This window comes from Procambarus clarkii, chromosome 51 (assembly GCF_040958095.1).
Source record: "Procambarus clarkii isolate CNS0578487 chromosome 51, FALCON_Pclarkii_2.0, whole genome shotgun sequence".
Taxonomy (NCBI): Eukaryota; Metazoa; Arthropoda; class Malacostraca; order Decapoda; family Cambaridae; genus Procambarus; species Procambarus clarkii.
The window spans coordinates 19,119,984-19,135,282 of record NC_091200.1 but is presented as its reverse complement, the minus strand read 5'-3'; the positions used below and the strand labels follow the sequence as shown (position 1 = coordinate 19,135,282).

Sequence of the window (15,299 nt, the reverse complement as noted above, 5' to 3'; positions counted from 1 at the left end):
AGCTCGAGTGGATGGGGGAGTTGTGCAAAACCCTGGTTTGTGTCTCGGAGAGGCTGCAGGATCCAGTACGTTCAGTAGAACTTCGGTTTCAACTCTTTTACCATGTCGTAGCTCAGTCGATTAAAGCAGCGTCTGGGATGCTCACAGACTTAGGTTCGAATCCGTGTCACGGCCCTTGTGGATTTGTTCATAATTGGATGTATAAATGGATAGATATATGGGTACAGAGGTGGATAGATAGACAGATGAAGATATAGATGTATAGGTAGATGGATAGATTGATGAATAGATATAGATCTGGAAAGATAAATGAATGGATAGATGGATGGACAGATGAGAGACAGACAGACCCAAGCAACACCGAGTACCCCGCACCTATTACCTAAAGAGAGGGAAGAGGAGGGAGTGGACGTGAGTGGACAGAAGATGCGATGCATCAAAGGGAGACGGAGGTTGCAGGGAAGGGTGGCAGGTAGCAGGAAGTCTGAGTGCAAGAGAGAGAAAATGTGAGAGCGTGAGTAGGAAGGTGTGAGGGGGAGAGGAGTTAGGGGGAGACAAGATTGAGAGACAGATCTCTCACTGGGGAGAGAGGAGGAGGAGGGGGGGGTTAACAAACAGTTCTGGGGTACCCAAGTCAATTAGAAAGGTAAAGAGTGTCGGATAGAATAAGGGAAAGAGAGAATGAGAAAATGGAAGCAGAGTGAGAAGAGGGAAAGAGGCGAGGGAGTCTTCAGGCAAGCAGGAGAGCATAAGGATGAGTTGCATTTGGATGCTGGAGTGAGTGTTGGTTAAGCCCGGTCTGGCCTGCAGTGGGAGGGGCCTGTGTAGGCGTGCGTTGAGCTCTGGCTCTTTGGGCCCGCCTCTTAACTGTCAGTGAATCAACAGATTCATTGTTGACACACACACACCCAGGATGCAGCCCGTAGTAGCTGTCTAACTTCCAGGTACCTATTTACTGCTAGGTGGACAGGGGCATCAGAGTGAAAGAAACTGCCTATTTGTTTCCGTCTCCTCCGGGGATCGATCCCGGACCCTTAGGACTACGAATCCTCAGCGCTGTTTACTCAGCCGTCAGGTCCTCCTGTGTGTGTTGGGGTGGTTGAGTGGTGGCAGATATGGTGGTAGATGTTGGGTTGCTGTTGTGTTTGGTAATTGTGTTGTTGGTGGCAGCAGTTGTTATGAAGGTGGTTGTAAGATTCTCAATGTTATGGTGACAGTTGTGGTAGTTTTTATGGAAGTAGTGGTTGTTCTGGCTCCAGTAGATGTTAAGCTGGTACTTGTAGGGATGTTGTTGGTGTTGTTATGGTGGTAGATGTTGTGGTGGAGGGGGAGGGGGAGATCAATTTAATTTTTTAGTTTTTTTGGAGATTGTTGCTAGAGGATGAGGTGGTTAGTATTGTGATTATTGTGGAGGTACGTTTGTGGTGGTTCGTGTGATGGTTGAGATGTTGGTTATCACAATGGTTATGGTTGTAGCGGTGGTTGATATTGTGATTGTGGTGTTGATTGTTATAGTGATTGTTTTTGTTGCATTGGAAGATGTTACGGTAGTTAGGGTGGTATAGGTTTGGTGGTTCAGGTGTTTGTGGTTGCTGTTTTGGTGCGAGTAATGTAGTGGTGCACTGGAGTTGTTGATAAAGATGGTTGGTAACTAGGACACTAATTGTTTATGTTGACCAGACCACACACTAGAAATTGAAGGGACGACGACGTTTCGACTTGAGAATGGTCCAGGACGGACCGAAACGTCGTCGTCCCTTCAATTTCTAGTGTGTGGTCTGGTCAACATACTTCAGCCACGTTATTGTGACTCATCGCCTGCACTAATTGTTTATATTAAAACTATCTTTCACGAGCAAATGCATGTATTTTTCACCTTAAAGTGAAGAACTTCTCAGCCTAACTAATTAGTGAACATGTGGTTTCAGCACAATGATTGAGTCTGACCTTTCCATTTCTAGCAAATTTTACGTTGATAAGATATCCAGCCCTTTTATTCAATATTAAAATTAAATAACCTTTTTCAATAAAACCTAAACTTGGTTTAAGATAATGTTTTTTTTATTCTACCATGACCTCCTCAAACAAGTAATTTTTCTCAAAGGTTTAGAAGATTACACGAGATGAAAGCATGGCACTTCCATTCAATCTACATAAGCTGATAAATTCAATACTATTGTTTTTTTAAGTCAAAGCTTAATATGTTTAAAAAGTTTATGATATTCTTCAAGATTCATCATCTAAACATATAAAAAAACACATGATGAGTCTTCACTATTTCACTTCACATTGAGCAAGTTTCAATGAGTTTTTAAAAACAAATAAGGATGTCCGTAGCCAAGTTACTACCTAATAATATTCTTTATCAATGTTTTATAGGTTGTGGGAGACATAAAATCTTACTTTCCAATGGAACTAGTTATCAGTTCTCTGGGATCTATTACCTTCAAACTTTATTTAAGGCCCATCAAAATACTTTAATCTTTGTTTGAAACTATTTGAGTATATCATCTAGCTAAGTATAGTGATTTGGGGGAAAAAAAATTTGTTTCAATAGGAAAAGGCGGGGTTAATCAGTATCGATGCGCCTTCTTCAATTAATTAAGATTCTGTGAATAAAATTATCGTGAAATGATTGATAATGAATGAATTCTGTCATCTCATATTTATCAGTATTATACTGATAAACGTCAGTACATCTATCAGTATTATATTTAGTCTTTTGGGTTGATAATTAGATATCCACTGTCTCCTTTCCTTTCCAATTTGCAAATAATATTTGTGTGAGATTTTATGTAAAATAACGCCTAGAATTGTTCCCTGGCTTAAATATATTTACGTTATTTTGCGTATATAGTAAACCAGTGTAAAGTCAGAAGAATTAAACTGAAACTTAATGACCACGACCTTTATATTGAGATTACATAAGAGGCTGACATAAATAATTGTTTGTCATTTCCTGATATTTTCATTCACGGAGTGAGAGGATTTTTCACATGTCTAATATACAATATTTCTTTAGCCACATAAATAATTTAATCGATATTTTATTAAAAGTATCTAAATTCTATGTGCATTGTTTCTCCCAAGAGAAATGATAAGTTTACAAATAATGATTTCACAGATTCAAAGTTTTCTTACGTAGTTAACGTTTTGAAGATGCCATAAGCCTGGATTTTTACCAATCCTGATAAAAGAATGATTAATGAAGAAACTTACTACAGTACAGTAGTGTCTAAATGAAGGTGAGGAATACTTGTGTAGGAGTATTATTAAACCAAGTTTTCGGATGAAACTTACAGCCTTTATCTGGGTGCTGTAAACAATGTCAACATCACCTGTAGCAACCTAAAGAAGGATGCAGGTTTCCTTCGAAAAGCTGGTTTATTAATACATATACATATGTATTGGGCCTTTTCTTCACCTTCATAACAAAAAATAGTTATTTTGTGTGGATAATGTTGATATGTGTGTGTGTGTGTTTATAATCGACCGGAAGCAACACCAACCTCATCTAGAATTTAATGCTGCTTCCCACAGCTCAGGCAAATGTAAGAGAAATAGTATACAGTGACTGAATAGTATTCAGCCGTTTGAAATGCGGCTGAATATTTTGAATGTAGTCCGTTGATGAAATTATATTTTGTGCTTCCACACGGCTCTGTGTGTTTTTGAGAGAGATAACGCTTTATTGTACTAAACCCACCAAGGTATTCTAGTATTTTATCAAGAACATTTACGGGAAAAAATATATTTTCCCCACAAATGGGGAAATGCTACATTCTAATAAATAACATAGAAGTGGTTTAAAATTTCTCTAAAAAAAAGCAGATATAGATACATTAGGACGCAAAAGAGAAATTGAGTAAATAATACAAAGGAAAATCTGTATTATTATGTATAAATAATATACCAGGCATCGAACCTGTCGATGCCTGGTATAAACACAGCGAGGGACATACACATAAGGTCTGGCAGTGTTGTGTGGAAGTGTGTGTGGTAGAGGAGATTTAATATAGTGGTGATGGGCATAGCATGGCAGTGTTGTGTGGTGTTGGGAGTGTTTGTGTGTGTGGAGGAGACAAATACAGCGATGATGGGCATAGATACACTTGCTTTGGCCGTACATATGCTGGAATTGGAAAGATGGTGAGTAGATTTTCATGGTCCAAGTGCACGAAGACCACGAAGCAATTTAAATATTGTTCCATGGTCCAAAAAAGAGTATAATTTGCTGGTGTCTTTCCACTGCAACGACCACAAAAGACTTCTTAAACCTTTAACTTCTTCACTACTTCTTTATTCCTCAACAATAAACCATCAAACAATAGATAGGATGAACAGAGCAATTCCTACATATGTATTATCCATAATCTGAAAAATTATTGAACTCGTTGAGGAAATAAATTGCCAAATAAATAAGACAATCTCTTTATCAATTCAAACGTCTGATGAATTATTGGCTAATACAACAAAATGTTAAATTGAACTAGACACATTGGAATATATAATTGTAAACCAAATGTGCAGGTCTAGCCTACATCAATCTTTTTAAATAATAAGTGATGCAAAGAAATAATTCGTCTTGTTCCTCTTCTTCAACTAAAATCGACAATAAAAATAACATCAATTTTTTTTTAGCCTACTACCTTTTTTCCATACCTATTTTTAGTCATTCTTTCTTTTCCTTTTCTTTACCTATGGTTTATTACTCTTGCCCTTCGTCTCGCATTTTTAACTCACCTCATTCAGGGCGTGAATGTCTTCAATGGTAATGACGCGGTCCTTATTGTGGTCGAAGACGTCTGTGAAGTAATAGGTGAACTTCTCCACCTGGAAGTCGGAGAGGTGGATCTTGCCTTCAGGAGGCTGGAGGTCATCGTCGTCCTCGAAGGGTCTCCGTACCCACGTCGCTGAGGGACAGAGAAAGAGTGTTAGACCACGTCAATGAGGAGAGAATGAAAGAGAGAGCTAGGAAGAGAAAGAGAGAGAGAGCGAGAGAGAGAGAGAGAGAGCTAGGAAGAGAAAGAGAGAGAGAGAGAGAGAGAGAGAGAGAGAGAGAGAGAGAGAGAGAGAGAGAGAGAGAGAGAGAGAGAGAGAGAGAGAGAGAGAGAGAGAGAGAGAGAGAGAGAGAGAGAGAGAGAGAGAGAGAGAGAGAGCGAGAGAGAGAGAGAGAAAGAGAGAGAGAGAGAGAGAGAGAGAGAGAGAGAGAGAGAGAGAGAGAGAGAGAGAGAGAGAGAGAGAGAGAGAGAGAGAGAGAGAGAGAGAGAGAGAGAGAGAGAGAGAGAGAGAGAGAGAGAGAGAGAGAGAGAGAGAGAGAGAGAGGTAGAGAGAGAGAGAGGTAGAGAGAGAGAGAGAATAAACGGGGATAAAATTAACATGTAAACCACATTGTATCATACCACTGACAGTTTATCAAAGCCTCATGTTTTCAGGCATCAATTGATTCTTGTTCCTGCGCACTAGCTGACTCATATTTCCAACAACCAGCTATTGTGGACAATGATGAAAAATCAGGAGTAAATTGGGCATAAAGGCGTGTTTTACATTGTGCGGCCAACGGCCTCACTCAATGGGAACAGTTTATACGTTTTCCTGTGCTGATGATATCAGATTGCTAGCGATTGCAATTTTTGCCACATGTTCTTGTTTACAAATTTTCTTACCTGTTGTTTTATGTACTAGTTAGTCATATATGTTCACAGACACACATAAATCAAACACACAGTAACATACTTACCAAGTAACACCAGAGAATATTCTGAGGTTTGCAACATTACTGGTCCGTGAAATCATAGGACAGGAGAATGAAAAAAGTCGCAATGAATTCGACTTCACCACGTTGCGAAAAAAGATAAGGAATAGCAATAAAAAAAATTTATATATAAAACAGAGTGTTTGTCTGGCTAAGATGGGAACCCACTCGCTTAGGGTCAGCTTCATTAAACTTTGATTTGATTAAAAGAGACTTTATGAAGAGTGTCACAGAGAATGAGATCCGTCAGGATAAATACCTCACTCTTACAAAGGGTATATGAAGGACAGATGTAAATGTGTGTTTTTATGTATGTAGATTAGATAGCATTTAATAAACACTACAATCACCTTCTGTGGTTGATTTTTCAATAAATCTCTGAGCTAAATGTTTAATAGATCTCAAACCCTGGCCATTGACGACAGAAGAAAATGTATATAAGATGGTTAGCATTGTAATTGTGGGGCCACGCATGTGTGGATGAGCATGGGAAGGGTTTCCTCAGGAGATCTGGGGAGCGTGTGTTTGTGTGAGAGGTGAAGGGTGTGTCACAGAGACCTTGTCAACTAATTAACCTGGGTACCGGAGGGTACCCTATTTAGTATTGCATATGTGATTACATATAGCATTATATTGCATCTAACATTTTATTTACAACTAGCATTAAATTACACATAGCATTATAATACATACAGCATTATACTACGTGTGGCATTAAATTACACACATGATATTACACATATTATTTTATGTACAGCATTATAATACACATAGCATTATAATACACATATTATATTACATACAATATCTTATTACATATTCTATTATATTTCACTTAGCATAACATTGCAATTGAATTATATTGCATACAGAATTATATCACATATATAGCAACTGAAAGAATATGTAAGAAATCAAAGCTGTTGCACCTACCTTACAGATCACATTTTAGTTTTGTACATTTCCATGAGAGAAAATCATAAAAAAATTAAAACGAGTCGAAGTTAGCTACAATCAAGGGTATCTAATCCTACTAAAAGGCACTTATGATGAAATATACAGTATAATTGTTGGACTTTATTAAGCCAAAGGTATGTTAGTGTAGTTCCAGGGTATGATAGGCTGGGCCTCGGATATGTAAGTGTGGCCAAAGATATGTTAGGATAGTCCTAGGATGTTAGGCTTGGCCTAGGATGGGTTTGATGAGGCGCAGATAGGTATGGGAGATCCTCTCTTCGTTTCTTCTCATTTGTAACACTCCTTCTTGAATAACAAGACGGGTAGCGAAAGTGAATTATACTATCATCTTGGTGGGTGGGTTGCTGAAGGATAGGGCAGGCTTCCAGTGTTATCAATTGACATAATAGATTAGTTGACTGGATAAATTATAAAACAGGTGCAATTGTAATTGAATAAATATAAATGGAGCCTATTGTGTTAAAATCAGTTAAAAAAAAATTTTCACGTTAATCTGATAATGCATTATTTAGGTAGTATCATTCAATGAAGAGCAAGGACTACAAACCTCTGTCAGTTTGCGTGTTGTTCGCGTTATGTAATTTATCACTTAATATATCATATCTTACATGAGCATCGTGTCAGTTTCTTCCCTTCTCGCCATATTGTATTCCTTCATGTGAAAAATACACGAAAGTGCTCAGATTTTGTCATTTATCTCTCCAATGTGACTTCTTAAATATGTATATATAACGATTTATTTAATATTAGTCGAATTTTAATTACGTTAGGCCATAGTGAGGAATATTCGGTCTAAATGGGTTAGGCGACGCTGCTAAGTTAGCTTTGGGTCAAAATAAATAAATGAAGATATCTATATCTAAACAATAGAATAAATATCTGTCTGTCCAAGATTGGAGGCTAGACGAATAGGGCTAACGTCATTTAACTTTGCAGCATTTAAGATGATTTTAAGGAGTGGTAGAGAGTGTCAAAAGGAAAGTCAGGGGTTGAGCCCCATGCCCAGCTCTAAGGGGCATCGACCCTGTGTATTACCTGGAAATCGAGTAAGTTAAATGTTATGGACACACACCGTAGACTGTATCTCATGTTTTAATTATATATGAATTTAGATATTGATATGTAAAACATATTACAAATATATATTTTCATTTTTGCCACAAACATTTGGTTACAGTGATGGAGAAAGTGGACAGGAAATATTATTACAATGATATGGGTAAAGGGAATAGGTGTGTGGAGTATTTGTGGAGAGTGAAATGGTCCGTGGGGGGATATTTGGAGGGGGTGAGATAGACCGGGATGGTGCATGTGGTTGGAGAAGTGGAGACTGTATGTGGGGAGAATGGGAAGGGTGTGTGTGGAAAGGGGCAGAAGGTGAGGTAGATAGGGAGGGTGTCAGAAAGGGAGACAGGAAGAGTGTGGTTGGGAGGGACAGAAGGAGTACATGTGGGTAAGATGAGTAGGGCTAGTTTCCGAAATAGAGAGGCTGTGCGGAAAAGGCTTTGCTTTCTCCATATTGTTTCCTTCTTCAGTGTAAGGATAGTTAGCAAAACACTTCTTCAGTGTAAGGATAGCCAGAAAAGCAATTCTTCAGCGTAGGGATAATCCGCAAAGCCGAATGAAATGAAAGAGGAGATAGATGAAGATACCTACATAAATAGTTTCAAGAGAAGTAGTGAAAAAAAGCAAGGTATGTGGGAGGCAGTATAGTACGCGACCAGCGACTGACATGTGAGTCTCAGCTGTCCGTCTCACACACACAACCTAACAACAACAACTTCATTTTAACGTTTATAATTTGTAATTACATTGCATCAAAGTCACAATATTAAAATATAATTTTAATTACGTTGTACGTTTGTTGAGTGAAGTTCATGTTGGTGAGCTCAAACAGGTGAATGATCACACACACACACACACACACACACACACACACACACACACACACACACACACACACACACACACACACACACACACACACACACACACACACACACCGCTCCATCTTATAGTCCATCTTACACGGTTTACAGTATGCCGCGCCATCATGGAGTCCCCACCAGAAGAAACACATAAGGAAACTGGAAAAGGTTCAGACGTTTACAACGAGACTCGTCCCAGCGTTACGAGAGATAGGGTATGAAGAGCTCTTGAAGGAGCTGAGCCTTACGACACTAGAAAATAGAAGGGAGAGGGGGGGATATGATAGGAACATATAAAATACTCAGGGGGATTGACAGAGAGGACATAGACGAAATGTTCACATGGAATAGTAACAGAACGAGGGGACATGGGTGGAAGCTGGAAACTCAGATGAGTCTCAGAGACGTTAGGAAGTTATATTTTGGCGTGAGAGTAGTGGAAAAATGGAATGCACTTAAGGAGCAGGTGGTGGAAGCAAATTCTATTCATAATTTTAAAACTAAATATGATTGGGATATAATACCGGAGACATTGCTGTAAACAACCGATGGCTCGAAAGGCGGGATCCAAGAGTCAATGCTCGATCCTGCAGACACAAATAGGTGAGTACAAAGAGGTGAGTACACACACATACGTACATGCAGCCATCTGAAACTTGAATAACGAACACTTCCAGATTGAATATATTTCGTAAACTAGACCACTTTTGGAATATACTGCCCTAGCATGGAATTGGTGTCTCGTAAAATGTAAACACGAAGCGGGAGAAAATCCAGTGGAATGTCAATACCTAGTTTAGAAGTTGAGTGGTACGAATTACCAGAATACACTAAACAAGAAGATCTAATATCACTGCATGAAAAGAAAATAAAGGAACACATGATCACGACATACAAAATATTAGGCTGGAGAGTGGTTCTGTATATCGTTAATAATCAACTCACCTCACAGTACCTGTCGGTAAATTAGGTTACCTGAAAGTAAATATTGGTGCGTTGTTTCTCTGTAAAAATTAGACTATGACTTTACAATGATTTAGAAAACTTTTTATTGTCCGCCGATATCCTATAGGTACAAAAAATTTAAAAAAACATTAGATTTGACATGGTTGACTGGATCAGGATCTATTATAGAGTTGGTGAGGTGATCAAGATGTGCTAAAAAAATATTTTCCTTCAATTCAATGGCACACAAATTGTCTTATTATAATGGACAATCGTAACCAATACTGGAATGCTATAACGGCAATAGATGAGGAAATACTAATGGAAATACAGCAGATATGACGTTCGTAGTTGTTAACAAGGTATTCCTATTAGATAAATTAAGTTCTGAGCGGTCAGAAACAGGGAGGGAAACATTTTGAGTCACATTTGTCTCATGTGAACGACTTTAGCTGGTTTATATTGATTGTTAAAATGTGCTGGTGTTCAATGCTTATGATTGTACCGCTGAGGCCTGGTGTGTTTATCGTGTTCCTGCGAGAATGAATTTGTGTGTACTCACCTAGGTGTACTCACCTAGTTGTGCTTGCACGGGTTGAGCTCTGGTTCTTTGGTACTACCTCTCAATTGTGAATCAACTGATGTACAGGTTCCGGAGCCTACTGAGCTCTATCATATCTACACTTGAAACTGTGTATGGAGTCTGCCTCCACAAAATCACTTCCTATGGAATTCCATTTGTCAACTACTCTAACAAAAAAAAATCTTTATTGCTCATTAGGACAATCAATTTCCACATGTGTCCTCTACTGCGTATGCTCCTTTTGTTAAATAGTTTTTATCGACCCTATCAATTCCTTTGAGTAGCTTGTATGTGGTGATCATGTCCCCCCTAACTCTTCTTCTTCCAGCGACGTGAGGTTTAATTCCGTGGTCTCTCTTCGTAGCTCATACCCCTCAGTTCAGGTACTAGTCTGGTGACAAACCCTTGAACCTTCTCCAGTTTAGTCTTATGCCCGACTAGATATGGAATCCATGCTGGAGCTGCATACTCTAGGATTGGTCTGACATATATGGTATACAAATTTCTAAATGATTCCTCACACAAGTTTCTAAATGCCGTTCTTATGTTGGCAAAAGTGGCATATGCCGCTGATGTTATCCACTTGATATGGGCTTCAGGGGACAGGTCTGGCGTGATATCAACCATCAGGTCTTTCTGTTTCTCTGTTTCAATAAGAATTTCATCTCCCAAATGATACCTTCTATCTGGCCTCCTGCTCCCTACACCTATCTTCATTATTTTGCATTTTCTTGGGTTAAACTCTAACAACCATTTGTTGGACTATTCCTTCAGTTTGCCCAGGTCTTCTTGAATCCAAAAGCTGTCCTCCTCTGTATTAATCCTTCTCATAAATTTGTCATCGTCAGCAAACATTGAGAGGGAGGAGTCTATACCCTCTAGGAGTTCATTTACGTATATCAGAATATGATATTACGATATCATAGACAGAATATGATATTGCGATATCATAGACAGAATATGATATTACGATATCATAGACAGAATATGATATTACATATATCACGAATATATATATATATGTGTGTGTGTGTGTGTGTGTGTGTGTGTGTGTGTGTGTGTGTGTGTGTGTGTGTGTGTGTGTGTGTGTGTGTGTGTGTGTGTGTGTGTGTGTGTGTGTGTGTGTGTGTGTGTGTGTGTGTGTGTGTGTAGGAGTATATGTGTGTCAGAGTGTATGTGTCTGTGTATGTATCAGTGTGAATTTGTATGTGTTTGTGATCCAGTCCCCTTGTTCCACGTCCAAGTGTCAATTAATGCATCCCCCCTGACGTACTCGACAGAGAACTGCATTGCGCTTCTCTTCATCCTCCACTCAAAACGTTCGGCATATATTCCGAGGCTCACATACCACTATCTTAAAACAAATTAACGAGAAACAAATTCTCGTCTATCTAGCAAAAAAAATCGTTCCGGCTGCAGGTTCTGGTCGATCTTTTGCATTTAACACTTTTTGCAGTCACATGTACAGCGTAGGGTTGAACTCTTCATATAGATATTACACACTAGAAATCCAGAAGCCACATCTATATTTAACTCATTGAATAAGGATAGAATAGGACTATGTCTCACTCCAGTGAAGGTAGGTATGACGCTGGTCACGATAGATCGAAACCTTAACCCAGTAAAGGAAAGGAATTAAAAAAGTTGGATGAATCATTTTTTACTTTCCAGTAACTTTTTTTATCGTCACATCCTTATAAAATAGCACATGGAATACATGCTCTTCTGTCGATGTCGCGTTTAAAAATTATTCTTTCGTTTCCATATTGTAATAATATAATAATACAATATTTTTTTTTATTTTAAAATTATTATGATTAAGAGATCAGGTATTCTAACTCATAAATTATGAAAGCTCTATAAAGCTCTGTTTCTTACGTAAATAAATATTACCATAGAGATAATTCCAGTTGATGAGAGAGTTTAAGAGAAAGGTATTATCAAGGTAAAGCACAAAACCATTACGACTATATAGCACTGGGAAGGGGTCAGAAGTCAGAATAAGGATTTGGGATTGGACAGAAGGGGGAAGGAATGGTGACCAACCACTAGGACGGTCGGGGATTGAACGCCGACTTGCATGAAGCGAGACCGTCGCGCTACCATCCAGCCCAAGTGGTTGGGCTGAAAGAGCTTAAGATAATATAAACAAAAAATGGTCATATGAAAATCGCTCCTCATAGAGCACTTCCGGTCAATCATCAAATCCTACTCCATGCGAACTTTGTTCACAAATGCATATTATGTCGGAAATCGCCGAGTAGTATCGGATTTTATTGGCATGGTGTGAGCTGCTGACCAGAGTAGGGTTAAAGCTAATGCCTTGGTGGTTATCCTTTCGATGGGAATGTCAAGAGTAGTGATGTTTTGATGAAGCCTAGATGGTGATACCTCCTGTGTGATGCTTCTGTCTGGATGCCCCGAGATTGATAATGCCCCCCCCCCCCCCTCTCTCTCTCTATCTCTCTCTCTCACTGTCTCTCTCTCTCTCTCTCATTCTCTCTCTCTCTCTCTCCCAGAACGCAATACTAGGCATACTATGCAAGGCCTGATTTGCCTAATAAGCAGTTTTCCTGAATTTACACATTTAACACGTATTAAATAAGTTTCAACAGGACAAGCATCACAATAAACTTATAAAAATTGCACTTTTCAGCTTACCGAATTATTATACGATTAATAATACTAATTTTATGCAAGCCAAAAATTTGTTTAAATCAGGAGGCGAGAGGCAAAGGCGTTAATTCATATAAAGATGAAAACCCAGGTAATTAAACTTGAAGAATATAAATGAGTTTAGATAATAACGTTCATTAAAAAAAAAAAGACAGATTAGCGACGAATAGACAGGGAAGCGTGCTATTGAATTAGACTGACTGAAAAAAGATTAATGATATATCTGGCCCGATATATCTCCAGCCAAATTAGTCTGAACTGCACGTTTAATTAAATCAATTTATCATACTCGGTTTTGCAGGTTCGATCCTCTCTTTTGTTAGCTCATTTGAAGCAGTTGTAGATCTTCTATAGTGTCTAATGGAAGTGTGTGTGTGTGTGGTTACTGTTGTATTATCTGTAGCAACAGTTGTAATGTCTGTGGTACTGTATTGTCACTCTAGCCCCAATTGTGATGAATTATTGAAATAAATGACTATTAAAACTTCTAAATCAAAATAGACATTATATAATTCATTATTATATTTATTACTTAAAATACTTGTCATTAACGGCTTTTTCTTATGAAATATTGTTCTGTCATTTTGTGTACACATAATCAACTTTATTTGTACATATATAAGTAATGTATTGAAATGAATTTGGTTTGGTTAGGAAAGAAATGATGTGCCCTCTCGACAGCTCTATATAGGTGAAGCTTTGATTGGTTAGGATATATAAAGTATGGTTAGGTTACGTTACGTTACGTTTGGTTACGTTAAGTTTTGTCTGGTTAGGTTAAATGAATTATGGCTTTCTCATCAACTCTTTCACTTTATTTAACGTCACTTAAATTTATGAGCTAATGTCATCATTGTCAATTACTTCTTCAAGCCATTTATCAATACCTCATTTTAGCCCTTGTCTCAAATTTGTGTTTAATAATTATAAGACATTAATCCAAAAATAAATAAATACATTATTAATAATAATAATAATAATAATAATAATAATAATAATAATAATAATAATAATAATAATAATAATAATAATAACAATAATAATAATAAAAATAATAATAATATTATATGTTGTAGCCTAGTTGTCTAGAGTATGAGCCTGGGAACACCCAGAGCATAGGTTCGAACCCTCATCACGGCCCCTACGAATTTCTCAATAATAATAATAATAATAATAATAATAATAATAATAATAATAATAATAATAATAATAATAATAATAATAATAATAATAATAATGATAATAATAATAATAATAATAATAATAATAATAATAATAATAATAATAATACAACATGCTGTGCAATACTCTTGAGGGAAACAAACTGAAAACAACGTTTAAGTGCCGGGGTGCTGGCTGGCGTTGGCCTGAAGGCTGGCACACAAATACCATCAGACCTGCCTGCTGAGGGCGTGGTCTCCCTGGGTGCTGATGGACGGGTGGCGCCTGGCTGCGGGGGGTGGGGAGAACAGAGAGAGAGAGAGAGAGAGAGAGAGAGGGGGGGGGGAGAGAGAGAGAGAGAGAGAGAGAGAGAGAGAGAGAGAGAGAGAGAGAGAGAGAGAGAGAGAGAGAGAGAGAGAGAGAGAGAGAGAGAGAGAGAGAGAGAGAGAGAGAGAGAGAGAGAGAGAGAGAGAGAGAGAGAGAGAGAGAGAGAGAGAGAGAGAGAGAGAGAGAGAGAGAGAGAGAGAGAGACAGAGAGAGAGAGACAGACAGACAGACAGACAGACAGACAGACAGACAGACAGACAGACAGACAGACAGACAGAGACAGAGAGAGAAAGAAAAAAATAGACGGAAAACAAAAAACGAAAGACTGAAACAAAATATATTTTTTTTTTTTAGAGAGAGAGAGCCGGAAACTTTGGAATTGTTTGGAATTGTTGTGGAAAGAATATGAGATAGATATGGGAAGGAGAGATAGACATGGGAACGCGGAAGATAGACAAAAGGGTGCAAGAGAGAAGCAGTGACAGAGAAAAAGCCAAAGGTTCAAACTTTCCACACTAGCCTTCAGAGAGACTCGCCAGGTCTCGCCATACGGGCTACCGAGCCCTTTCAAAGCGGCCTTAATGGTACAGCATACTTGCCTGGGCTCAGGGCAGTCATTAGGGGAAGGGTCTATCAGCCAATGTGTAGGGACCAGGGAATTGAGGTCGTCAGAAAGAAGGCAAACGGAAAGAGAAAGAGAGAGGGAAAGCAAGCTTATAGCTTATACACAGATTATGAATCCAACGAGCTGAGCTTATTGTATAGAAAATTTAACCCAAATAAATTGTCTATACCTTTTAGCCAGAGGAATTTACCAGTGCAACAAGCAGGATTTAAACAAGAAAATATTTTGTCAAATGTTTAATTAGCAATCAAAATACAGTTCGTATTTTTTTCCTTAACTAAAAGAACTGGTTACTGTCTTTGTAAAATACATTCATGGTCG

The 15,299-nt window shown here is 38.3% G+C and overlaps 1 protein-coding gene across 3 annotated transcripts in view; it reads right to left on the bottom strand.

Annotated features, from left to right (window-relative positions):
• Positions 1-15,299, bottom strand: part of LOC123774476 (uncharacterized) — a 274,120-nt gene that overhangs the window by 26,061 nt on the left and 232,760 nt on the right. For all 3 annotated transcript variants that reach the window (XM_069304067.1, XM_069304069.1, XM_069304070.1), the window contains one exon: positions 4,744-4,913. In XM_069304067.1, coding sequence (XP_069160168.1) covers positions 4,744-4,913 — 170 coding nt within the window. The remainder of the gene's footprint in view (positions 1-4,743; positions 4,914-15,299) is intronic.